Genomic DNA, 27989 nt, shown 5'->3' on the forward strand with positions numbered 1-27989 from the left:
CATTGACTGTGGAGAAAGACAGCCGTGTACTTTTATAGAAATGAATCGAAAATCGAAACTATTTGGCGTTTTTTCAATGCATGCAAAATAAAAGGGAAGTTTTACTTTCAACAAATATTAAAGGCCACCACGTTTTTTTTAAACTCTTCCTTTCAAACACATTTCATAATCTTCCTAAAAGAATAAAGTTTGCTCGGCTGTCTCAGAGATATAACTTCCATTTGCTGAGGAAGACCATGAGATGCAGTTGAAAGTTGAAAGTTGAAAAATCAATCACACTTTGTTTAAATCGCACGTTTCATGCAGATGCATTTCAATAATAGTCATTACGTGTTATTTCCTGTATGGAAGTGGTGTGTGGCTGCCTACTTCTTGTCCCACACGTCACTTTAAATCGCCATCGTTACATGATTTCATTTCATCGAGTAAGTTTAATGAGAGGCAGAGCAGAGTTGTGAGCGGTGTTTTCTAGGGCACTGTGAGCTCGCTCGGCAGGGGGAGGACCCACGGAGCCCACTGGCCATAAAAAAAAAAAAAAAAAAAGAGAGGAGAGGGAGAAAAAGTTGTGTCAAGTTTAGTGACAGAGAGGTTGAAAAGTGTCTGAGCTCAGACTAACGCTCGGCGGCAGCAGCAGCTACTCAGAGGGGGAAGATGGCGCGGCGCTGCGGCCGTGCCACGTCTCGGTTTACTGAAGAAATACACATATCTCCCAGAAAGACGGCAACATCTGCCGTGTGCTTGTGTTTGTGTCTGTTTTTCCTCTCCGCTGCGGAGGCCGGGCTGTACACCGTTTCGGACCAGATCATCTTGTTGAGTCCGGGAAATGAGGAGTCGGTTTTGATCAACTCCACAGCTGCTACGGTGGTGGAGTTTTACGCTTCGTGGTGCGGACACTGTATCGCCTTTTCTCCGGTTTACAAAAGCCTGGCCAGAGACATTAAAGGTTGGTACGGAGCTGCAGCGAGGCACGCAGCGGCACCTTTTTTTTTTTATTTTTTTTATTTTATTTTTTTTTTTTTAACTCTGCCAATGTTATCAGTAGTCCAGTATAATCGGATGCGATCCTACTTCACTCTGTTTGCAAACAGTTGTAAATTTAAATCCTGTGTTATTCCCATAAAATAAGACAACAAAAAGTTCCAGGTAAACATTTTAGGACTAAAATCCATCATTCAGTCTCTTCGCTTTAATATGTCCAGACTTGCTTATCTACATGGAAACAACGAGAGCACCAAGCTGCTGTTTCTATCTGTTAATTAGAACATGTGATCTAATGAAAGTGTTTTTAATCTGTGGCTCTCCATCACGTCCTCCAACTGAGGTTTCTCCCTGTAGCCCATGCCAAAACAAATATCGCAGAGCTATGAGAATAAATATGATTAGGATGATAGTCAAGGGCAAAGTTTCTGCTGATGGCCGAGGGCCCAGCACAGTCACAGGGTATTTCGGTCCTGTGTTTCACTCTCACACACTGTATCACATGCCCTGCTGCCTCGGAGGCAGGATACTTTGACAGGACTTCAGAAAAATTAGGAAGAATTATAATTCGGATCATGTCGAGGGAGTAGCTGCACATCAGCATTGAGCCAGTTTAGGCTACAACAATCCTGTTGATGACATAAAATAGTTATTTTGTACCACAAACTGTCTGTTTTGGCCCACCAAGGACACCGCATGTAGTTATGTTACTTTCTTTCACAAATAGATAGAAAAGTAAATACTGGATAATGAGGATGACCCAGAATACAGGCCTTAAAAACGTCTTTATTGGCACACATGGCACAATAGGACACCCTAGGACCCCAAGGGACTGCACAGGGCACACAAGACGGTACAGTAAATATTTACTGTGGCTCTCCCTAACTGTTTGATGTCCGTTCTTCAGAGTGGACGCCAGCTGTGAACCTGGCAGCTATAGACTGCGCTGCAGAGGAGAACCGGAAAGTCTGCGCCCGCTACAAAATCAGAGGGTATCCCACAATCAAGGTATCATAAACTGTGTGCTCAGGCCCACATGCTGTGCTTTTTCCTCTTTTATAGTGGCTGCTGAATGGGAATTCACTCTTGTATTCACTGAAGCTCATCATCAGATGGTGAAAATCACTCTTGTCATTGTAATAAAGGACTGTATGAAAGACACAGTTGGAATGGTAAATCTAAAAAAAGAAAGAAAAAAGAACAGACAGCACCTTTTTTTGTGTGTGTGTTTTTATGTACAGTACGTAAATTGAAATATGTCTGGAGAGGAAAAATTAGGAATGTTTACAGTTTTGCTTGAACCTGCTTTGGGAGTTCTTTTTCCACGCGGATGTTTTAATTTTGATTTTCATGTTGTGCAGAAAGTCGCTGAGCATCTGCAGGAACAACAGACCGATTTAATGTACTAACGGTACTTCATCCATAGTTTTAGACTGAATGTCTATTTTGAGCTTTCTCAAGCCATTGTAATTAAGCACTGACATTTAATGATCTGTTTGTGCATTTTTTTAAAGAAATGTAGTCTACTCAAAGTAGACTACATTTCTTTGAGTTAGTCATTCAGTAACCTCACTGTAAGGATCTATTTTGTTATTAATGAGTAAACCAGGGATTGTACTCCTAGCAGTCGTATCAGAATGCAGTATAATTTTGTGTTTAGTGTGCACTGCAGTGCGGTTAATGTATGATTTCTGATGTCCTGAATATTCATGCATTTGACAGATTGGGTTAGATATATTAGATGGAATAGTGTATTCCCAGTGGAGTTAACTTTTGCATGATCAGCAGCCACACTGCAGAAACGCTCCCACTTTAAACATCTGCATTTGTATTTGGAGCATATCTGTTTAGTCAGCACAGCAGTGTGCGTTAAAGCCTCTTCTCTCGGTCATCCAGTGAAACAAAGAGCTCCTTCTGTTTGAACTCACAATGGAGCTTTAACATCTGCGACTCATTTTAACCAGGGTTTGGAGGTCAAGACGGGCAGCGTGAACCCCCCCCCCCCCCCTTCCGTTACACAACTTTGCTGTGCTCCTATCATGGTCTTGCGAGGGTTATCTAATCTGATCTCACTTCACTCTCTTTCTCTCTTCTTCCTCCCTCCCCCGAACCTCCCTCTATTTGCACTTTACAGTTCTTCCATGCCTACCTCAAGGCCGATTCTACTGGAGTGGCTTTTAAAGGTATTCTCACAGAAGCAATTAAAGGAGATTTCAGTTTGTTTAACTACAGACTTCAGTTTATATAGTCTTTCACAGAGATGGTGCAGTTTCAACAGGCATTGTGTTGGCGTAGTAATATGTGTACTGGCTATTTGTCTTGTCAGATATATTTTTTTTATCATCAAATTGGTAAACAGCCTTTATTTCATGTTGGCTGAGGCCAGCCCCAATGTGTAACTGAATGCACTGTGTACCAATGATTTCACACTTGTTTAATACAGGGTTTTTCCTACCATTACAACACTTAAGTGCAGCACCCAGCATTTTTTTCACGGCATATGAGCTATGCACATTTGTGCCAAAGGTATGTTAAAATGTTCACTGTCTGTCTACTGAACATGTTTTATCACAAAACATTTGTCACCGTCTATTCAACTTTGAACTGTACTTCTGTCATGTCGTTGAGCCCTTGCTGTTGTGCATGTTGTTCTGATGTGTCTTTTGACCGTGTTGTTGTGCACAAATAGTCTAATTACACATCTGAAAGAACAACAGTCACAGAACATGCAAATCAACACAGTCAAAGGACAAATCAGAACAACATGCACAACAGTAAGGGCTCAATGGCATGACAGAAGTGCAGTTCAAAGCTGAATAAACATTGCTAAAAGTTATGTCACATGTTCAAGACGTGAACATGTCGACATATTTTTGGCACAAATGGAACCCCATAATAAGTCACCATAAGCTTTGTCTTACCAGTGTTGGGTGATTATTATTTTAATGGCAGACTGTCCATTTTTAAATTATTCTTGTAATAATAATGGTCCAAAATTATGTGAGAATGCATACTCTTTAGTCATAGTCTGCTACCACAACCTAAGTCATCCAGAAACCAGGAAAATCCCTTTAATAGTGCAGTTATCTTTGACCTTTGACTTCCAGATTTTCCCCGAGATGTTCGAGGTCTCCGTAACAAGATCATAGACAAGCTGGAAACCCATGATGAGCCTTGGCCCCCCGCCTGCCCCCCACTGGAGCCCACCAGGTAAACACACAGGCATAATTTCACTGTTAGTCTATGTAGTCCCTAATTATCTTTGTTTGTTTAATCACTGACATTGAACTAACCTAAGATTAATTTATTTTCCAAATATCTGTCAACAGTTTCTTTCTTCTTTTTTTTTTTTTAGCAATATATTGCTGTAGTGATGTTTTCACAATGCTGTAGTGTGGTAGTAAACATTTTTCCACCTGTACTAGTACTTACCAGTAGCAGGGGCATGTTAGTGGGTGGGGAGGTCTGACCATGTGCCCCATTGGGAGAGAGGGTTCTTGTAAAAGCCTGGATTAAAAGGTAGAATGAAATGTGGTGCATTTGCAAAAGTGCCAACCTGAACCACAGATCATAGATTATTTTTACTTGGTGACTAAACTTAAAACCACCACATTTGTGCAGTTGTTGGCCTCATTATTTGTTAAATAAAAATTCAAAAGATGCATCAGCAGCATGGATCAAAAAAGAAAGGGGGCCCACAAAGTCTGCTTATGCATAGGGATCAGAATGTTTTTACTACACCCCTGACCACTAGTTAATACTGTAAGGAATAAAGGTAATGTATGTGCTGAACTGCTTGCTGCTTATGCTTATGCATTTCTACAAATGCATCATTTTTAGTTTATTGTATGTCAGTAGTCTTTCTTCAGTTCTGTTTTATTCATTTGCATCTGACACCAAAGTTTTCTGTTGCAGGAATTCATACATTTGACAAGGCAACATGATAGACACCGTTTATTCAATCAAACTATACATACTGTAAGGAAATTATAAACAGAACTAATAAAACTCTAAAGTGAGCCCTTTATCACAGCCTGACTGATACAACAACACAATTTTACTCAGAAGACTCTCCACTTGTTCAATATTACTATAAAGCCACCCTGCTGTGCCCACATACTACAATGCCCATACACAGACACACACTCCCTATGTGCAGATTACTATGATGATTCAGCCAGAAAACAAAACAGGAAGTGGTTTTTTTTTTCTCTTTTTAGATTTAAAGGAAAAGTACCATTGTGCTTTTTTTTTTTTCTCTTCCTTTTTTCTTCTTTTATGTTTTTCTAATTGAACCCTCAGGCTTACTGATACCAGAGCTGAAACTCTTAACTGTATTCATTTGTTTTAAGCAAAAGAGAATAGATGAAGCATGTTTGAAAGCAGATGGCAGGCTGATAAAACATGTGCATACATTTTGCACCCATTTCCTTTGATCTCTGCTAGATCAATAGCTAATCCGTTTATTTATTGGTGGTGTTTGGACTTTCTTTATCCGAACATCTGATCCCAGTGCTATGTGCCTTTTCTCTCTTTAGCCAAGCAGAGATTGACATCTTCTTTGAGACCAACAACGTTCAACACCTGGCCCTGATATTTGAAAACGCTAAATCCTACGTCGGCCGAGAGGTAACGACACGCATGTTCATCCACCTGAGCTGTTTGTCTCTTTCTGTTTCGACAACAAAGGAAATATGCTGTCACAGAATCTAAATACAGTCACCAGTCAATTATGTACCATGTAACTAATAAAACTCTCCTGCTTGGTGAGAAAAACAAACTGCACACTTGTGCTTCTTTAATGGCAAATAACTTGATATGACAAACATACATTAACATATTAAAAGTCAATATGTTGAAATGTAACATGAAAAACATTATTTTCCCTGTGTTCCCTGTTGTGTGCATTGTGTGCATCAGGTAACCCTGGACCTGTTGCAGTTTGTGAACATTGCAGTGCGGCGGGTCCTGAGCACTGAGGAAGGTCTGGTGACCAAACTGGGAGTGACTGAGTTTCCATCCTGTTACCTTTATTATCCAGGAGGTAACTTCACCAGACTCAGAGTGTGAGTATCGGTGCAGTCTTTTACTTCCACTGCGTCACACAGGGCTTTTCATAGTTACAGTCCTATAATCCTTGCCTTATAAATCTTGTAGGTAGACCTACAATTTTTATTCTTTTAAGATATATTTTGTGGAGAGGATTTATGTTGATTAAAGTAGTGTAGCATAATTGTCCACATTTTCATTATATAGTAGATGTTTTTGTGTCCCTTATGGTAACACATTGCAATTCAGTTTAGCAGTTTGTAAAAGCTTTACAAACACAGTGTGTAGCTGGTAAAGAGTGTGTTGTGTTTACATTTCAGCCATCAATTTTTACAACATCTGATACAAGTAACCGTTGTTTGTTAAGACAAATACATAACCTTTAACCTTTTAATTACACTGTATACATTTCCTTTCAAGAGTAGAACATCCAAAAAAAAACCAATCAGAATGTGCTACAAAACAAGTAACTGATTTATAGATACATACATTTGGACACAATTACAAGGGAGTGAAGTCAGCTATGGTGCAGACTCACTGTGTTTTATCCTCCACTTGCAGTCCAGACTAGGTGCAGCCATTTAAATGACAAAAATCCGATGTGAACATACAAAATGGAAGAGGCCCAGGTTGGTATAGAGACAAACTATGGCTGAGCAATAACAAGCATCACCTTGTTGAATCAAAGCATTCAACTTCTCTAAAAGACGTACATATTGGCCTGTTGTTATCTGTGGCGTACAGGACAGTTATAATAAAAACTTGAAAACAGTGTAGTTATTGTTGCACCTGTTTTTTACGATCCACCCGAATCTACCCACAGTTGGTTGTTCCTTGTCATCAAAAGTGACATATCAAAAGTGGTATCAACATTATTATTAACATAAAGAAAGGACAAAATCTGACAAAGGTTTTTTAATCCTCCAAACATATAGTGAACATTTTAAAATGGAGACATAAGCAGACTGAACTCAGCCAGTGAGCCAAAGAGAAGATAAACGTAACAGTTTTAATTCCATATTTTTTTTAAACATTTTAAAAGCTAGCGAGAATAAGTTATTGGGAGGTGTAGGATGTATTATCTGGTACATACTGATATTTTTGTATACATCTCTAATGTTTCAAACTTGGTTGTTTTCTTTTAACTTGATCTGAGTTACACAAACATCAAGTTTATTTCCTCTCCGGTTCCCATTGTTCCTCATGCAACAGCTTTGCTTTCTGCCGAAAAGCTTCGTCGTGTGCTCATTATCTGAACCCTATTCATGAGAATACCTTTAAACATCTGGCCTCTTAATGGGATCAGAGCATCAAAATCGTTCCCATTATTCACTATCATAAAGCGGCGCTGATCATTCCTCACCCTGCAAATTCATCTGCTGTTTCTGCCTCTTTGTTTGGCTGTTTCAATAACTTGGCATGCAAAGAGGACTCGTTTTAGTTGACAAATTCAAAAAGGAAATGATTTATTGCTGATTTATTTATTCACCCTCCATCTCTCCCCTTCCAACCCCCCTCATCTCCATCACTGTACAGAAGGGAGGTTTTTTAATTTCTTGCATGAAAACAATGCCATTGCTTTTCTGGCTTCACCTGCCAAACAAGCCCCAGCCGCACACGGCGACAGATGGCCTCCCATCATCACTGAATGTCTGATTGATCCTGGGAGAGCTGTGTGTGTGTGTGTGTGTGTGTGTGTGTGTGTGTGTGTGTGTGTGTGTGTGTGTGTGTGTGTGCGTGCGCGCATGTGCGTGTGCACATGTGTGAGAGAGAGAGAGAGCTTGCAGGGGCATCTCACATCCGTCATGCATGTAATGTGTGCTGGTCCCAGGTGCATGCATTCACTCTCAGCCCACCCTGATGCCTGCCTGCCCGCTGGCCCTGGGGATCACTGGATGAATGGCTTTTTCTCCACATCTGTACATTCCCACCAGACACGCAGGTGTAATTGAGTCCTGGGCTGGTGTGAGTGAGCGTTGGCCCAGAGTATCCATCCTCCTTATTACCATCCTGTTCTAGTTTTACAAAGCTCTCTCTCCCTCTCTCACTCTCTCTCTATCTGCCTGTGACGAGGAGAGAAAGCAAATGAGAGCAGGATGTGAGGGGTTGGAGGGTGGAGAGAGCACATTAATGGTTGTGGTTCCAGTTGCAGGGTTATCACGTAGCTAAACGATCAGTGATCTCTCTCTCTCTCTCTCTCTCTCTCTCTCTCTCTCTCTCTCTCTCTCTCTCTCTCTCTCTCTCTCAATTGTATGCAACTGCAGTACCATCTGCTCAGTGTTTGAAATGCATTTCCGTAAGTGTGTAAAATAAACGGCCATGAAAAACTACAGGTCATAAAACAGTTTTTATGGCAGTGGACAGCTGAAACAAATGATTGATATATAAAAAAAACATTTCGTTTGAGGTTCAGTGCAGAGTTGGTGTGTGTGGACACCTGGACGGTACACCCACATGTGATTGTTGAAAATCTTATTCCAAAGACAGTTTTTGGGGGGGGGGGGGCATTTTTCCTTTATTTGTTAGCTGTCGGAGAGATTTACGGGAAATGGAGCAGGGGAATGGTGTGCAGTAAAAGTCCAGCTGTCTGGGTATCAAACTGGGGACTCACTTCTGACAGCATTTCCACACATATAGTTTGCACCCACACTGCTCTGCAGTCAGGTTGCCCAAATGATCTGCATGTATGTGCTGCTATAACATCCTGCAGTCCTGGGGTTGAGGTCAGGGCCCAGTGCTGGCTGGACACATCAGATTTTGCAAGGAAGAGGTGTCACAGGAAACCAAACTGTTGTTGTTTGTTGAAATATTATCTAATGCTGTAACATCCACACTTTGCTCAGTTGACACTCAGGGGTCCCCAGACAACAAGTGCACAAAAGTATTTCTGTATCCTTTAGTGACCCAAGGGTCAATTTCTCTCGTCCTTCTCTCCCGCAGCAACAATGAGGCTCGCACTTTCTACTCTTACGCCCTCCAGAGGCTGCCCAGGGTGGTGCGGTCAGGGAGCCCTCTATCAGACTTCACATACGTCCTCACCAACAGCACAGAGGAGCCCTGGAAACCATTCAACAGGTACAAACCACACACACCACACTCTTAACCACTCCTCTTAACTGCTGCCATTATTTCTATTTTACATGTGTGATTGTGTTTTCTTTGGTTCCCAGGTCGAGGGTATATATGGCAGACCTGGAGTCAACGCTGCACTACTCGCTGCGTGTGGAGCTGACTGCTCATTCTGTCATCAATGGACAAGCTCTGGTTTCTCTCAAGAAATACATGTCTGTCCTGGCAAAGGTAAGTGACCAGCAGGCACTGCATACTTGCACTACACACAGTATTTTGGACCAAGGGTTTCCAACCAGAGAAAAAAAGGTTGAAGACCCTTGATTTAGCACACAGAAAGTACAAAGCAATGTGGATTTTGTATCCAGAAAAAAAAAAAAAAGCTCCTTGTGTGAAATTTTTTTGAAGATTCAGACATTTTTTATAAAGTCTAAATCTAATCCAAAATCCTTTTAAACCAATCTGCTCCTAATAAAAAGTAGTTCTACAGTGGACAAGAATGATGCATTTGCAAATGCATCTATCCATCTTAAAGCTCCCAGAGTATCTCATCCCTCAAACAAGCCCTCGTCGGTCAAGAGAAATGTGCAGTTACAGCAGGTCACCACTAGATGGAGAGTGAGACAGCAGAATGGGAGTTCAGTCTGTAGAGTTGAGCTGTTGTAACGCAGCATTTAGCTTTTAGTTCTCTATTCATATCATGTTGTTTTATTTATTTAGCATCTATTACATTATTCTGCAGATTTACCTAGTTGTTTTGTGAAATGTATTGCTGTGTTTAGTCACACACACACACACACACACACACACACACACACACACACACACACACACACACACACACATTATTGAAAGCAGAAGTGGATGCCATTGACTTGAATAGAAGCACAAAGACTCTCGTGGGTATTGTTGACCCTCTTCATGTTGGCTCCCAGGGGGATTGAAGCGTGGCTGCCACCCACTCGCCGCCCACTGCCTTTAAACAGCCTGATTATGAGTAAACCAAACCAATACTCTTTTTCCTCCTCCTCCTCCTCCTCCTCCTCCTCCTCCTCCTCGTGCTCATGCTGTATCCCTACTTGTGGTTTCACACCAGCATTTCCGTAAATACTTGTGACCGAGCCAGTCCTCTGTGCCCATGTCCTCTCCTCTTTGATTTTCCATCCTGCTAATCTCTCTCTGACTGTTGTCCTCCTTTAGGTCCTTTTTTTTTTTCTTCTTTTCTCTCTTCCAGTACTCTCTTTTTACTCCTCTTTCTTCCAAACATTCAATATTTGTTTGATCATTCATCTTGTATCTACATCTTACATTAACTGTCCTGCTTTCAGCTGCTTTCTTGCAGCTTTTTTTGTTACTGCTCACACACTTCCTGTTCTCCACCTCCACCTGTGACGTGGGCCACATAGGCACACATGTTGTGATGATGAGGCCTGACCTGCTAGCCCCATCCCTATTGGCTCTGCTCCAGGCTGTTTCACTGCCCTAGTCTGCCACCAATCTCTCTGATTATATCTCGCTCTCCAGGGAGGCCTCGCTTGTGTGTGTGTGTGTGTGTGTGTGTGTGTGTGTGTGTGTGTGTGTGTGTGTGTGAGAGGGCGAGGGGGGGGGGGGGGAGGGCAAAGCACTGTGGCCTCCCATTAGCTCCAGTTTGTTTAGTCAATAGGGGCAGGTCCCAGTGGTATTTTTAGCCTGTCCCCCTCACCAGAATGGAGCAGCCGCTCAGGAGGGCTTTGTGGCTGAGGAGGTTGTCATTGTTACAGCTGACCGGGACTTGTGACAGTCCTTATTGACATTTGACTGAATGCTCTCACTACAAAGAGGCTGGATGCTTTCAGACTGGCAGCTTGTTAGGAGCAGTTGATGAAAGACGAGAAGGAATTTGTGAAACAGGGTGAAAACAATTTCAAGAATCGGCATTAAAGTGGATAATAGGAGGTTTACAGCACTGCTGGCTGCATATACTTTAAGTTTTGGTGCAAATTAAAGGGCAACTAAAATCGTGTTTCATCCGTTTAAAATAAAGTTTTTACTAGTTGAAGATAGCGGTAGGCCATATTGCATCGTTCATTATAATATAGGTAGCATATTTAATCAGCTAAAAAAAATGTAACGATGACAATAGCAATATTCTGAGTTGTTGAAATGACATCATGACTGTTGACTGCAGCGTAACAGTATGACGTACGTTACACAGCATAAATTAACACACAGTGGAGGAGTTAGTTCCAAACAGAGGAGCTCTCAGTGGTGTGGAGGTGGTTTGGTTGTAAACGATCACACGTACAACACATTAATAATTAGTAATAAGTGTTAGGTTTTTTGCTGAATATTTGAGGTCAAACTTTTATGTTTTTGCAGACATGTAAAACGCTAACACTTACTTTGTTGCTGTTGTCCGTTCTTGAAGTTAATACAATTAAATATTTCTCAGTATTTTTTCATATCGTCACTAATATCGTTATCGCTGAAATATCCTGATATTATTTTAGGGCCACCCTTAGTCAAAGAAATTACCTCAACCTTTCAAAGTGTCCCGACACCTGAACTTGCTGTGTGACTCGTGATTAGATTGGAGTGACTCACGATTACTTGACCTCAGCGTCTGTCACCATTTCACTCGTGTCATGTTCCCCAATCATGACTCATTTCTTAATTTTTACTGAACCGGACAGTGTGCTTACCTGCAGGAGCTCATGCACACACGCACCATGTACTTATGAGAAGTTTTCTGTATTTTTATCTGCAATCATACATGTGTCAGCCAACGTCTAATAATTATTTTCACTATTGATTAATCTGCACATTATTTTCTTAATTAATTGATGAATAATTTTGTCCATAAAACAATAGAACATTGTGGAAAATGCCAATCATAATTTTCGGGAGTTGGCTGTGATGGCTTTTGATATTCAGTTAACCATCAAGAAAGACAACAAAACATGACAAATATTGACATTTGACAACTAAAAGTTCCAATTTGTGTTTGAAAATCACTTAAAAATCAGAGTAGTTGCTTATAGATGTTCTGTCATTGGACTACTGATTCATCATTTCAGCTTATGTTCTCCATCTTGAAGACAGACAAAATCTGTGTAAATGAATATTCATTCATCCCCTACATCTTTTTACAATGCTCTTAAAAATTACACTATGCTCTAAGAATTTCAATTCCATGAATTGTTTGTTTCTTTGTTGTCCGTAATCATGCCATCACTGTGTCTCCTCATTTGTCTTCGTACACACATGTAAACATGCCAGTTGTATTATTTCTCTCTCTCTTTTTTTTTTTCCTTTTTCATCCGGTCATAATATTACTAGATTTACTGTCTTGTCAGGCTGAAGCCAGATTTATGAATCCTCTACATGTATATGAGGATTAAAAAAGTGGATCTTGGAAAGCATGAGAGCATTACAGCGAGGTTTTTAAGGATTACACCTCTATCCTGCTTTTCTTGAAAGAAGCCCTTCAGCCCAGAGGGGACAAAGGGACAGGGGAATAAAACAAAGAATTAAGAGGGGGGGGGGGGGGTCGGTCTAAGGGAACACAGGCTTCGGCCTTCTCATGCCAGGGTTCAGGACATACTGTTTATGTATGTGTCTGTTGCCATTATCACCATAGCTTTTCCTAAAATCAGCACTTCATTTAATTATGAGTAATTTTACTATTTTGATAAGCAGTTCCCAAAGAGTTCAGTTTTCTCTATGGGAAGTGTCCGTAGTGCCTCCCGCCATGCCTCCCCTTGTGGATTGAAGTTGGATTATTACCAAGGGGCTTCACCCCATTCTCCTGGCCCCGGGGCCCGGCCTGGTCTGCCCTGCTGCAGCCAACAGATGCCTCCCTCTCAGGACCCTCACCACAAGGAGCTTGCAGTTTCTCAAGTGCTGCTGATACTAATCGGATCAGGGATGACATATTGCCGGGGTGAATGGGATTGTCATGGTCCAACTGGGATAGGGGGCTGGAGGGGTGCAGGGCTGAAGGAGGACGGATGTGTGAGTGTGTGTGTGTGTGTGTGTGTGTGTGTGTGTGTGTGTGTGTGTGTGTGTAGGTTTTCTGGAGACAGAGAGAACAGATATACATGGAGATATGTGGTGCAGAGATGTAGAGATGATAAAAGTAGAAAATCAATAATTAGTAGGGATCCCTAATGCAGAATTTAAACCACTAATCAATCATTTTAATGGTCTTGTCAGCTGAATATTTTTTATTTTGTTCAAATATTATCAACATTGTTTCACTTACTGTTGGGCTGTAACTGAGATGTCTGCTGCAGATACTTATTATACTGTATGTAGTATTTATGAAGCAAATGAGTGTGAATCATTTATTCTGAAGTGTAAAAGACATGAATTGATTTTTTTTTTCTTTGATTGTTTCAACATTTTCAAATCTTTGCATTGTTAAATTCTGCTGTGTTGCCTCAAAAGAAATTTTGTTGCGCAGAGTCTGTGACATGACTTCATTTTGAATCAATGCCCGTCACTATTCTCACAGAATTCATCACTATATCATTGAAACATTTCTGGCATAACTGGTCTTGACACCAGTGGCATTATTTTGAAGCTGCTATTGGCGAAAGGTGATAATCTGATTGATTGGCATTGTGCAGCATCAGTGATCAAGGCCAGGTTAAGAAAAAAGGGGAATGAATGTAACACAAGACAGATCAAGCTCAAGGTAGAGCAAAGTGAATGTGACTAATATCTGTACAAACCAAAAGAAGGAAGGGGAATGTTTAAGTTTTGAGAGATCACCAGACCCACAGAGCTCATGAATAATGTTGCGTAGTGACTCTGACTTAAGCCCATTAGTGGAAAACACCTGCGTTTTCCCGTCTGGTTAAATTCATATGATTGTTTAATGAGCTTTTCTGACCGGTTGGCATTCAGACCTCAGATCCACCCATAAACCTATTATGTCACTCTGTCACCAGTGAGCAGCAAACATCACAACCCATTGTGTGCTCTTCAGTATTGTGTGTGTGCGTGTGTGTGTATACCAAAATATTCATAAAATAAGAAAGAAGCCCTTTTTTCAACATTGAGAAAATGCATTTTTCAAATTCACCAGCAGCTTTTTAAATAGTTATGTTTATCTTTAAAAGTAGAAGAATATTATCACATTATAAAGGAATGTTTAAACCATAGCATTTTCAGAAAAACTTCAAAAAGAAATCATCAAATACGGAGATATCATTCAGTTCACTGGCAGGTAATTTTAAGTGCTGCACATCATTTGACAAGTAACACACAGAACATCTTTCTTTAGCAGAAACCTGTCTGTTGAATTGAAAGGTTTACTGATTGCACTGTCTGTCTGTCACTGGAGAGAAAAACACCCAAGCCACTTTTCTGTTGGCTGAAGTGGATGAAAGGTGAAAGCTGCTGCACTGAGTCCAGAGTGCTCTGGTGCAGAGGGATGCTCATGGGACAGAGCGGGACTCACTGTTAGCCTTGGACAAGGAGGTTTAAACAAATCTCTGGGGGTCCAGTAAAGTGGTCAGGGTGTAAGACGTAGATCCTGTCAGAGCGTGATGAATGGCAGGCTGAGCCGTGGACTGAAAGGCCAGTGTGAGAGTGTCCGTCCATGCAGGTGTATTTAGTAGAACAGATGGTGGAGGCCAAATTAAAAAGACTCAACGATGTAGCTTTAAAAGGTCCACATGTTTGATGACGTTAGCTTTCTCCTGCTCTCTCTCGCTTTCTTGTATTACATACAAATTCAATATGACAATAATTATAATTCCAAAATGGTTCAGTGCTGTTTTGTGAAGTTGTTTTTTTACCCCATTCCTCTGTGGTTTCCATGGAAATAGTCTGTTTTCCTGTTGTGGAAAACAAACTTGATCCCCTTGCTGTGTCGATTTCTGAGAAACAGGACCATTATCATAAACTGTCCCACAGACGGGCTTACTGCAAGAATAGGAGGCACATTTAGCTGAAATGTACTAAAGCGGTCTTCTCTGTCTGACAGTCAGAATACTCGAGACATCAGCTGTTTCTATTGTCTGTATCGTGTGTGTGAAGACACGTTTGTTTGCGTCTGTCTTTAGTCTGTCATCACTGGTCTCAGACACCCATCAGCTGGATTTCCTCTCTCCCTTCGTGTACCAGCATCACTAGTTACAGTATCGTGTTTCCTCACAGCGGTGGTTGTTGCCATGGCGATGCTCGTTTGACAAGGCGTAAATACAGACTGGGAGAAAGCCTGAGAAGGGAGTGCCTAAGTGGTTGTTAGTGGCTTAGGAAATGGATCTTAATGAAGAAGGAGGATAAGCTCAGATTTTGTCACATTTACTGAAATTCTTTTAAGATGCCGTGAAGAAAAACAAACAAATCACAACTTTGGTGCTGCACACAAGGCTTGTGCACAACATTGTTGGAAATGTGCTGGTAACTGATCATCCAGGCATCACATTTCTGCATGGTACATGGTGTGAATTAGTCGGACAAAAATAATATTGATCTGAGGTTAATGTGGATCTGAACAATTCCTCCAAAGTCATGTGCTTTTTTAATAGATATTATGTTAACACGTGTAAAACAACACCATTATAAAGCCTTTATTAAAAAAAGATGATTCAGTTATTTCAACTTCTGTGATGACTAAAACATACATATAATATAAAAACTAAACTAAACTTGTGTGTGAAAACGTCCACCAGGTTCTTGCACACTATAGAATGCTGATAAGTGCGTAACAAAAAATACATTTTTATTTCAGTCAGAATAATTTAAGAGGAAATTTCTCTGATGTGTAATACAGTCTAACAACAAATGTCACTAAATAAAGTGAGACTAACAGTATATGGGTTTTCTGGTTGTCAATAGACTCCAGTATGCATGCAACTTAAGCCAAAATGATGAGCTAGTTATTCAATTATTGAATCAACAGAACTGAAACTGCAACAATTTTGTTATTCACAGGATGAAGCTTCTCTAATGTGAATGTATGTTGGGTTTTCAAACTAATCCAACGAAATGAAAACTGAATTGTAAGATGTTTACACTTAAATCAAGTCTTCTGTTTCCACTGAGCTGTTGTTTTATGTCTGCAGTACTTTCCAGGTCGTCCTGTGGTGATGAACTCGTTGAGGTATGTAAACTCCTGGCTACAGAAACAGACTGCAGATCAGATCTCCTACGAGGCGTTCAAAGAGATACTGGACAACTCGGCACAGGTAAGCCAAGACGGAGACAAACAGACAGCCATCAAATATAGCTTTGGTGGTTGAAAATTGTTTTGTGTGTCCTCCATCTTTGCTATTCATTGAATTTCAGAAGTGGCCAATAACATTCTTCATTTAGGAATTACATAAATGCAAATTGAGTAGGAGAACAGACTTTTGAAAGCCAAGGCAGGAAAGCATCTAAAAGGAGAGGAATGGAGACGAGAGAGTAGCAGACAGATAAGCAGCTGCTGGGAGAACAGAGGGCAGGTCATCACAAAATGCACCCAGACTGATGTGAGGACGTCTGTCTGAGAAGCCACGTCGTTTCACCGAGCTACAAGGTCACTCGTCAGTCAGGACACTTAATCAGTTCAAAACCACCTCGGAGGCAGCGTAGTGATGCTGGCTGTGTCAAAGAAATGTCAAAACGTGAACTTGGAAATTTCTATAACATGCCTATAGGATAGCCGATAGGTCAGCTACAAAATATGTAATTCTTGAGATAAACGTCCAACTACAGATTTGAATATGTGCTTTGCCCTTGTGTCGGTGCCAGAACATGCGTCTGAGGATCTATGTGCTGTTGTCTTTGGAATGAAGCCTGCATGCCTCCAGTGTGCAGCCCCTCGCAAATTGAAACAGTCACTTACTTACATCATTAGCTTTTAGCAGGCAAATCCATGGATCAATGAATCAATGGGAAGGTATGAATAGACTCCACCTCAGAGGAAATGGACTCTGCACACACACACACACACACACACACACCAAATCTTTACTATTGACATGTGAGTAACCCTGTCAATCACGCCAGTGATGGCGATGCAGTGCGGTGAGTGAAACGACTTTATGTCAGAGAAAATATGTTGTTGGATTCAACTGTGGCTTGTGGTTAGAGATCTGGATAGCTTCTGTTCATTAGTGGAGGGCTGAGCCATTAACCTGAGATTGTTTCTCATTGATCAGGAAAACTACGTGAAGCCGCTTTCATTAAGTTGAACAGGTTGGGAGGTGCTCGAGAGACGCTTTACTTTTAGAGGATCTTTGGAAATGTATTGTTAAGGATAGAAAAGATATTAAGCAAAAGCCTGGTGACACTTACATTTGTCTAATTCTGGACAAGAACAATGAAAAAAACGTAAGCCAACAATACGTGTGTCTCTCTATCAATACTTTTGAAGTTCTCTACTCTGACTCCAGCTCTGAGCCCCAAGCCCATTTGTTTCAACTGAAATGTACTAAAAATGGGTCAAGATATGATTCAATTAAAAAAAGATAAGATGTAACTGGGCATCAGAGCTTTTAGCAAATGTAATTTAAACAGAATTAAATAATGCTATTTTCATCTACAGATTTGGTTGTCATCTCAACCATTGATTCCATGCACCTAGTACTATTCATTGCCCAGGAGTCGTTAGTGTGTATTCAACAAGATTGTGGATAGCTGAACTAATTTTAATAACGTGGAACTTTTTATGGGATTTAGAAAATATATATATTGAGTCAGGGGGAACACCTGAACACTGTGTGGTGCAATTGAGACACTTTTAATAGTATGAATGCGAGTGAAGTCGAACGGTTAGCTAAAAATAATGAATAAACAGACAAAGGAATATAATAAGTCTAGTAGATAAATAGAAACATCTCGCTTCTGGTATTAGTGGTACAAACCCAAACTTGACCATCCATCCATTATCTGTACCTGCCTTATCCTGAACATGGTCACAGCTGACTTAAAGCAAAGGCCAGGTGCATCCTGGACAAGTCATCAGTCCAGGCAAAACAGACAATCACGCTCACATTCACACCTGCAGCCAATTTAGAATCACCAATTAACCTAACACAAGTGCCTCTGGACTGTGTGAGGAAGCGGGTGCACCAGGAGAAAACCAACGCAGGCACAGGGAAAACATGCAAACTCCACGCAGAAATGCCCCAGCCGACCAGCAGGCTCACACTTGACCATCAACAGGCTTCTTAAGTCTTGTAGCCTGCTGGCTGTGCAGCAGAATGACCGCCCGTTATTTTCTTTCACATAAAAGGTTGCACCGTGCTGAGGGCAGACTTTTGACGAGTGCGAGTTTGTGACATCACAAACATATGGAAGTCCAAACGGCACAGTTGTTTCGGGCCGTGTGCATTTCTCTGTGGACTGAGCATGGTGACGCTTCTTTTATATGTCCCTAAGACCCGCCTACTAATCAAAAAGAACTGGAAATCTGAATTGATAAAACATGTGGCCTTTAAATTCTTTTAGGATGAACACATTTGAAACATGGTTGGTGGTGTAGGTGCTATGGGGTATATTGAGGAGGAAAAAAAGGACGAGGTAGAATAAGTTCTTGTGTTTGTCACAATAGAAGAACATGTCACCCAGGACTTATTGATGTGTTTTTGGACAACAATGCATGTTTCTTTCTTTTGATTTGTCTGTAATTTGTTTTTGTCTGTTCCGTCGCTCTCAGGTTCCAGATACTGCGTTGCCTGAAGGGCTGAGGTGGGTGGGCTGTCAGGGTTCAAAACCCCACTTCAGACGTTATCCTTGTGGGGTGTGGACTCTCTTCCATGTTCTCACTGTCCAGGCCAAAAACGCTATAGATCCAGGTACACACACACACACATGCACGCACGCACGCGCACACACACACACACACACGCACGCACGCACGCACACACACACACACGCACAGACACAGAGTTTGTATTGCTGGGCCACAAAGAGTTCATGAAGATAGAGGTGTGGTGAGGATGAGGGCTTTGTGAGGCTTTGTAAACAAATTAGCCCAGGAATGTTTGGTCTGTATTTTTTTTTTTTCACATTGACCTGATTTAGCATCCTACAGAGAAAACATTGAACACACACTCAAAACCATGAATAAATCTTGATCATGTTTTGATGATGTTTATTTGAATCTCTTTGTTGTTTTGTCATTTCCTCACTGCTAGAATTGAGCCTAATTGTGACTGTGTGAAAAGGGATTATGTTAGATTAGTGGAATGTGAGTGGTTAATAAAACAGGCAGATGACCAGAGGCTGCGCTCCTGGCAGGGACGTTAATCTCCCTTCAACAAACACACACACACACACACACACACACACACACACACACACACATAGACATACATACATACACACACAGAGAGGTTAATCCCGAGGTTTACGGACCATCATGTGACCTGCAGATGGACTGGCCAAAAAGGGCGTCCATCTGGCCCCCCACAGACCACCAGCTTAAAGGGTGCACACACACATACACACATACTGCACAATCTTGAGGATAAGATAAAACCGAACTTTTTCATATTTTCGCCCTGCTTACAGTCTTAAAGGTGTGAATACAATCTGGCGCAGGCCCATCGTTATTTTCAAAAACAGAACACACACACACGCTCCTATACACACTCCCACCGGCTGCACGGTACATCTAAAGGTCCTGCTAAGCTGAGAACAAAAGCAAACCGCTCCAGGAAAATATGTTTGTGGACTGTTGAGGTCCTGAGACAACAGCCTGGCCACCATTCACACAGAGCGTTAACTGCGTTTAATCTCCAGATTGGGTTATCCCATTCTCATAGATTATTCATCTCAATATGGGGTTAACCCAGCTCTCCATGACTCCAGGCCCATATAACCGTGGGAATCCAGGAGGCTGTGGACACTCTCTGCCATTAGCAAGCTTTCAGGCATCAGGTTCATACTGCATTTTAATGCATAGTAATAAGCAGCTGATTGAGCTTTACATCACAGGAAATGATTGATTTCAGATTGTTGCAGTAAAGTTATGTTTTTTTGTTTGGAGTAAAAAATAACTATGTAGGGACGTTCACTATATTTAGTTGAAAGACATTTAGGGTACTACTGTAGGTTCATTGTCTAAATCAGTTTAATGGTTACAAAATCTTGCAATATTGTTTTTACTGTGATATACACAACCCATTCCTCATTTAGATCAGACTCAACCCTCACTGACCTCATGTGGTTCCCCGTCCAGATCCTCTGGAGGTTCTGAGCGCAATGAGAGACTACGTCCACAACTTCTTTGGCTGCAGACCGTGTGCCGAGCACTTCGAGAACATGGCAATGGAGAGTCTGATGGAGGTGAACACGCTGTCGTCAGCCGTCCTGTGGCTGTGGTCTAGACACAACCGTGTCAACAACAGATTGGCAGGTAATCGTCTGTGGCTACGTTTCAGAATTTCAAACGAGGTGTTTTTTCTTTTCATTATTACATTAACAACTGTCATACACTTTTGGTTTGGAGAACTTTCCCTTAAATTTGAGTGAAACAGCTGTCATAAATTTAGCTTCTATTATGTGAAATGTTTCTATCTGAAACAAATTATGTGGGCATAATCATGACATAATCAGGACATGAACTTAAATGAAATCTGTCAGATGTCGATTGCTCCAAAGTAACAATGTCCTCCAAAATCCCACCCAGAACACCTAATATGTATGTTTTAAAATTATAGAAGTAATGTTTTAATCAACATTAAGATGCTACAAATGGATGAAAAGAAAATCTGTAATGATGAGTCAATAGAAAGATTAATCAGTCAACATTAATCTATTTTGATAATTGATTTATCATTTCAGTCATTCTTCATGAAAAAATACACAAAATGTTTTTTAGGTCCTCAAATATGAGGATTTTCTGCCTTTTTCTATTTTATGATGTTAAAATTTGTATGTTTTGGGATTTTAGTCTGTTGGTCGGACAAACACGTGAAAAAATAATGGACAATTTATAGACAAAATGGACAAAATAGATTATTAAAATGTATAATGGTTAGTGGCATGACTGAAAAGGTAAAGAGGATGTTTACTTTGTACATTAATATAAAGTAGGTCCATTTTACACACTTAGTTTAGTAATCCATTAGGACCCCCTGTCCCTCCCACTTTTCCCATCACATACTTCAGCACTAGTCTCCTCTGTCAACCCATCCAGACCAATGGGATCATAAGTTCTACCTCCCTCAGTTTTGGGGGCCAATCCAGCCTTCTCTCGTGGTCACTTAGTCCTGGTAATACAGACTAAAGGAGGGTCAGGGGAGGAAGGATGGATCCTCCGATCAGACACCAGCTGTCACCCCGTCTTAGTCCTCCCAAGTATCATCTGCCTCACCCTTTTTCTCCTGAACCCCCTCTGCCGTCTTTCAGCCTGCTGACACTGTTACTTTGATTCTTTTCTCACACCCCACCGTAACCACACTATTGTCTCAACAGTCTTCATCAAACATCTTTTATTCATCTGTCCTGACTTGTGTCTTCGAGAAATCAAAGACTTTCGATTCAGTTCACTTTTTAAAACTCTGCCTCGTCTCCCAGTTATAACTTTTAGACGGACATACACAAAAATAAGAATCCCCAGATCTGCTTTAGCATCATGCGAATAACTTTTCCTGCAGTTCTACCTCTTGTCCCCAGTTTACTTCTCTGTCTACTGGTTTTCATCGTGCTCTGTTAGGATATCACACTTGTTCACATCAGTCCTGAGAGTGCTAAGCAGCTCCTGAGTGTCCCTCCTCCCTGTGTGTCTGTGTTCATATGATTTTATTAGTCACAGCGCTGTCATTAACAGCCTGCTTTGTTAAATCACAGTCTTTTGTTTGTGTTTTGTCGACTGCCCCCTCTTCTATCCCGGGGACAGCTTGTGTCCTGAACAGCAGGGGCCAGAAGGACACCAGTCCCTGCGTATGCCTACTCCCCAGACACTTAAACACTATCCCCACCCCCTACCCCCCTCCATCCATCCATCCGTCCATCCGTCTTCTCTCTCTTCCTCTTTCTCTCTTTCCACTCACCATCCCCTGGGACTCATATCTACCGCTTGACAAGTAATAGTGCGGCATCCTCACAGGATAGGTCCCCCAGGAGCCAGCCCACTTTGCCTACACACACACACACACACACACACACACACAATTCCCAAGGTATTGTGTGACAGCAGGTGGCAAACACCCTGACACAAGCCCCACACTCTTCCCCTCTTTTTCTCCCCCTCTGAGCCACACACACACACTCACACACACACATCCTCTCTGGCCTTCCAGCATGGGTCAAGTTGCCGCGTGTGGCAGGGGGAGTTACTCATGGCGGAGGGTGAGTTGGGGTCCACAGGGGATAAGAAGGGTGAATCAGAGAGAGGGAGGAGCCGAGGGTTTGGCTGTGTTTGTTGCAATGAGTGCCGGCGTCTCCCCGAGGAAAGCACGCTCCATCCCTCCACATCCACTCAACCCCTCCTCTCCCCTTTGCCTAAAGTGGAGCTCTTTAGCAGGCCTCCCCACCCCTCCTTTTCAGAAGCAGCCATGCATGAAAGAGCAGCTATTTGCAAAGCAGCCGAACAATTAATTTAGCTGGCAACAAAGAGGCCCCAGGGCCCTCGGCCTCCCTGCACTGGCTGAATTAAGACTGGTGGCAGCTCGGTCCTGTTGCTGCTTGTCAACAGCTGAGACTGATTCACATTTCTGCAGACAGAATAGCAGTGCTGCAGCAGGCCGAGCCCTCAGCTCTGTGAGCTTCCTGTGCACCACTTCTCACATTTGTGTCTTTTTTCCATGAAGTATATGTTGGTATTTCTTAAGCGGGAATGTTACAATACTAGCACTGATGCTCAAAATAATATGATATTGTAGAATATTTTTGTGATGATGACATTCTTTACAATAAGATGCAATACTAAAAAACTGACAATGCAACACATTTATATGTTTTCTCTTCATTTATTTACTTGCAGCTACTTAAAATAATTCACTATTGATTTTAATATTCAAGGCTTCACCACTGTTGTTTGTCCCTTTTTGTCATCAGAACCGTATGTCAGTAGTTGTCCTCTCCGCATAATGTCGAGCTCTCCTTGTACTCCACTGTGTTTCTGCTTCAGATGGTCACAGTTTTGTTTGGTTCCCCCCTTTTTTCCCACACTGTCTGTTTTACAAAATATAACAGTCTCTAATTAGCAAAATCTGAAACAAGCTGATCGACTACCTAATAGATCGTTTTAGCCTCAGCGCAAGAAATACTGAAGTTTATTGTCCATCAGTAACACTAACTCGGTCATACAATAAAGAGTCATAATTCCTTCTTCATATATTGCTCGATTATTTAAATGAGCATGAAATGCCGGACATCAGCTGCCCTCCCCAGCAGTTCTGATGGCGCAGTACGGCGTATGGTATTGTTGATAGTCACTTCCAGAATTAGTGCTGAGGAAGCTTGTTTGACGTGCTGAACAATACATATTTATACCTGATGAATATGTATGCCCGCCGGTGATGACATCTCAGTGACAGGCCATTGTGGCAATTTCAATATGGCTGGTATGGCTAAAGTCACCCTGGCTGAAAACGTGGCAAGCTGATTAGAATAAGGCAGGAGATGGGAGGCGTGTGTGTGTGTGTGTGTGTGTGTGTGTGTGTGTGTGTGTGTGTGTGTGTGTGTTCGTTCGCACTTTCCCCTGCTGAAATATATAAAAGCTCCCACACACACACCCACAGGCAGCCGCCCATCCAGGACACAGTAAAATTGATGTATCCTTTATGTAAAGTACTGTATGCAGAGTACAAACACACACATGCATATGACTGAGATTAATCTTGAGCGGTGGAGAGAGAAGAAGTGTGTGTGTGGGGAGGGGGGGGTGGAGGTGGTGGAGCATGTAAATTGACAGTGCTGTAAAGTGACATACCTGCTGCTGCTCTGCTTTTTCTCTTTTTTTCCTCACACACACACACACACACACACACACACACATAGACACACAATGGCCTGTTGGGGACAACAAGCAATTTATTACTGGATGCTGCCCTGTGTGTGTGTGTGTGTGTGTGTGTGTGTGTGTGTGTGTGTGTCCTTGTGGACATTTGTGCATTGTGTGTCCGTCTAAGTTTGTGTTTGAGCCTGTACATGTTTTGTTTGTGCACATTTTCTTCTGCCAGTCTGTTTGCAGGGGTGGGTGTGAGTGATGAAGGGTGTTAGTGGGCAGCGGCTACATAAAAGAAAACATGTTAAAGGAGAAAGTTTCTAATTCATTAGAAGGGCAGCTCCCCTCTGAGGCTTCTGCTGCTCTCATGTTCAATTTGGAGATTGGACTTTGCTTTCAAAGGGGTGTAAAGGGACGAGACAGGTGGTTCAGAGCACCAAGGTCTGCCGCCTGAAAACAGGGTTGTGTGTGTGTGTGTGTGTGTGTGTGTGTGTGTGTGTGTGTGTGTGTGTGGGGAAGCTGTCTACTTTGGCCACATCTATTATCTCACCATCCCTCCCACTGGGACATCCCAGAGGCCCATTGATCATGGTTAGACCCTGTCATATGAACACGCACACACGCACACACACCAAAATATCAATCCATAGATTACATGCACACAAACAAAGACAGATGATTTACATATACACACTTAAAACACGTACGTACACATATGCATATAGGCACTTAGTTTTTACGAGCACTGTGACAAGATCAAATGGGTTCAACACAGATTGCATCCAGTCCTCAAAGCACTTACATCCTCCAGTCAATCCACCAACATGAAGAAGAGAAACAACAGTAGATTGGAAGCTTCGGCTGTGCTTCTGAGCTTTTATATTTTCTCCTATTGTCAGTGATACTTTCTTATTATTATTCTTACTGGTAAAATTATAAAATACCTGCAAAAGACATTTTAATATTGCTGCGATGTGGAATCTCTATACTAGCTGTAGATGGGAATGGGATAACTATATACTGTGTATTTGTGAGGATTAATGAATAGAAAACACAAAGATATCTTGAGTTTATCATTTTTAACATTCTGCAAAGTAACTTTAATGGAGTGAACACACAGTATTTTCCTTAGTATTACAAATGGAAATAATGACATTACTGCAATAATAAACCTGTACTAAACCTCTCTGTGCAAAGAGCAGTGAAATATTAGAAATATTGAGACAAATATAAATATATAAAAAGAGCATAAGCCAACTCTGTGGCTCTTATAATACAGGATTTTTAATTTTCAATTAACCATCAACCTTTTTATTGTCACAATTCATCCTTTTCCCCCAGGACTTAAGTGCTTAAAGTTCTGCAACATGATAACCTTGTTTCTGTGTTTGCCTCTTTCCAGGTGCTTTGAGTGAAGACCCCCACTTCCCAAAGATCCAGTGGCCTTCACCAGAAATGTGCCCGGCCTGCCACACGACGAAGGACAACGGGGATCACAGGTGGAGCCAGGAGCAGGTTCTCCCCTTCCTCCTGTCCTACTTCTCCTCCAGCAGCATCCTCCCAGGTACAGTTTGATGTATCTTTTCTGACAACCTTGTATCCTTTAAATTCAAGAATCTCAATGAATCATACCAAACTTAACGCACACAAACTGCAGTCATCATGAAATCCTGTTCAAACATATTTCTGTTGGACATTCTTTTAAACTCAGTTGTTACTCAGTGAAACAATTTTAACACCAGATGATGTGTTGTTCAGGTATCCAGATGACAGTAAGTCCCTTACAGAAAAAACACGAGCTTCCATGTTTTCCACATGTGATCACATGTATGACACATGTTTACCGCAGGTTGCAACAAATGATAACATGGGGAAAATATGTGGAAAAGTTTTCACATGGGCTTCACACATTACACCATGATAAAGTTACAAAATCACATGTTATTGGTCACATGAATTGCACGTGCAAAAACTCGTGTTTTCACGTGTTTTTTCTGTAAGGGGGAAGTGAGGTTAACCGTTGATTCACAGAATCTGAGGATATTTGTTAGAGCATCTAGTTCACGATTGTAGGTTTTGATTTTAAATAATGCACGTTTCTGTCCTTTCTTTCCCTGTCAGACTACCTCGAGAATGAAAGACAGATCCTGGAAAATCAGAGGCAGAAACATGCCAGTCAGCAGCTAGCTTTAGCAGCTCAGAAACGTATAGAGAGGAGAGCCAGGGAGGCCTTGGACTCCACAAGGCATCCACCATCACAGCCTACTGTGCAAGAAGGTGAAGAGGAGGAGGAGGAGGAGGAAGAGGGGCCACAGGATGAAGCTGTGGCAGATGAAGAGGAGGAAGGAGGTGAGGGAGCACCAGCAGCAGCAGGTGAGTCATCTGAGCCAACAACCTGGGCCAAATCTGACATGGAGGTGAGCCAGGGCCGGCGGCAGGCCCGCAGGAAGCCGAGCATTGTGGGAATGAGGATGCGGGAGCTGCAGGAGGATATCGTGGACCTGGACTCCTTTGTAAACCAGCACTACAAGGCCAAGGCGCTGCGGCTGGCTGCGTCCAGCCGGGTTAAACAACGCACCCTGCAGAGGGAGGAGGAGCAGGAGGACAGGCCCGTGTTCGGGCTCGGCATTGAACTGGACACGGGGCTCGGGATGGTAGCCCTGCAGCCAATGGAAGCAGACTTTGAGCTGGACGTGGGACAGCAGAGGAAGCGGCTGCAGAAGCGAGAACTGACCGGTCAGTACTTTGACGGGGAGGCTGAGTTGAACCACAAGGGACGCTGGTTGTCTGTGTTGAGCATCTCAAAACTGGACATCAGTCTGTGTGTGATTCTTTACTTCCTGTCCTCGATGTGTCTTCTAGCCATGTACCTTTTCTTCAAAACCCGCCTCAGACTACGACGGGCTAAAATTGCCTCACTCTGAGCCAAAACGCTGGCAAATATCACCTGAGTCACAGCAATGATTAACATTCATTAGGTCCATATCGGGTAAGTTTGGAGGTACTGTAAAGGAATGTGTCCAGATTAGCACCCTCTTAGGCAGTCCACTTAACTGTTACCCACAGCCGTGAATGTGTTGAGTCTCACTGGAGAGGAGGAGAAGGGAACATCAGCAGATTGCTTTTAAAATCTTTTAAAAATTAGGGCAGTTAAGTAACCTGATGCCTTATCGTCCTCCAGATCTTATATAGTGGTTATATAGATGTATATTTCCATTTATTTCTGCTTGAGGGTTTGTGCCTCAATTAAAGATAATAAGTCACACTTATTTTACCACTCGTGAAGGATGACATTAGACCCACTTTGAGCTGTAAAGATTTGTTTTAATTTGTTTGAAGTGAATGCAACTAATGTGATTTTGTTGTTGCTTTACTGAAAAGTTATGGTCTGTTATATAATGGTTTTCTGTCTGATTTAGGTTTTTAATATCCTATAGTTGGGAGAAGACTCTTACATTATTTCCCTATGTAATTTTTTTTTATTTCAATCACAATTTTTATATATTTCCATGTAAAAATATTTCAATTATTTGAGTATTTGGATGACTAAACAGTTCTGCTGTATCTTAAATTACAGTTAAACTGTTTGCTTCTCCATTTTATCTCTGTTTATGTTTGTGAAGTGTCTCATTTAAAAATCCGATGGGAAACGGTCCCTTAACAATGTCTTGTAGAAAAGAAATGATGGTTGTCGTTGAATACTGTGACTGGACCAGCAGGTTGTTCACCAGAGACGAGCAGATGGGCCATTGAAGTTGGTCTATATTTCACTGAGCTTTACATAATGTCTTTCAATATTACATCACACTGCTGAGTCCACATAATAGCTACTCTGGTTGTTGATGAAGTGTTGTGGAGCGACAGATATGTTCACACTGGACGAGGTTTTAGAATAAGCAGGAATTGTTTTTGGCCACGATGAAGAGCGTCTGCTGGTCATCTCAAAAACCCTGTGATTGATTCTGTCGGAATCAATAAAATTATTTTTGATAAGGATTTCTTTGGTCTATTTTCT

At 41.7% G+C, this 27989-nt stretch overlaps 1 protein-coding gene across 1 annotated transcript; it reads left to right on the forward strand.

The window, feature by feature from the left end:
* Window positions 1-412: 412 nt before the first annotated feature.
* qsox1 (quiescin Q6 sulfhydryl oxidase 1) lies at window positions 413-27970 on the forward strand. The gene is made up of 13 exons (XM_069150482.1): window positions 413-943; window positions 1886-1986; window positions 3113-3161; window positions 4086-4188; window positions 5517-5607; window positions 5899-6044; window positions 8968-9102; window positions 9198-9327; window positions 16155-16277; window positions 18734-18872; window positions 20261-20437; window positions 25377-25538; window positions 26096-27970. Exons 1-13 carry the CDS (start codon window positions 652-654, stop codon window positions 26896-26898), a joined length of 2451 nt encoding a protein of 816 aa, XP_069006583.1. The 5' UTR covers window positions 413-651; the 3' UTR covers window positions 26899-27970.
* Window positions 27971-27989: the final 19 nt, after the last annotated feature.

Source organism: Embiotoca jacksoni, unplaced genomic scaffold (assembly GCF_022577435.1).
Source record: "Embiotoca jacksoni isolate LCO1_2020_lvr unplaced genomic scaffold, fEmbJac1.0.p SCAF_16, whole genome shotgun sequence".
Classification (NCBI taxonomy): domain Eukaryota; kingdom Metazoa; phylum Chordata; class Actinopteri; family Embiotocidae; genus Embiotoca; species Embiotoca jacksoni.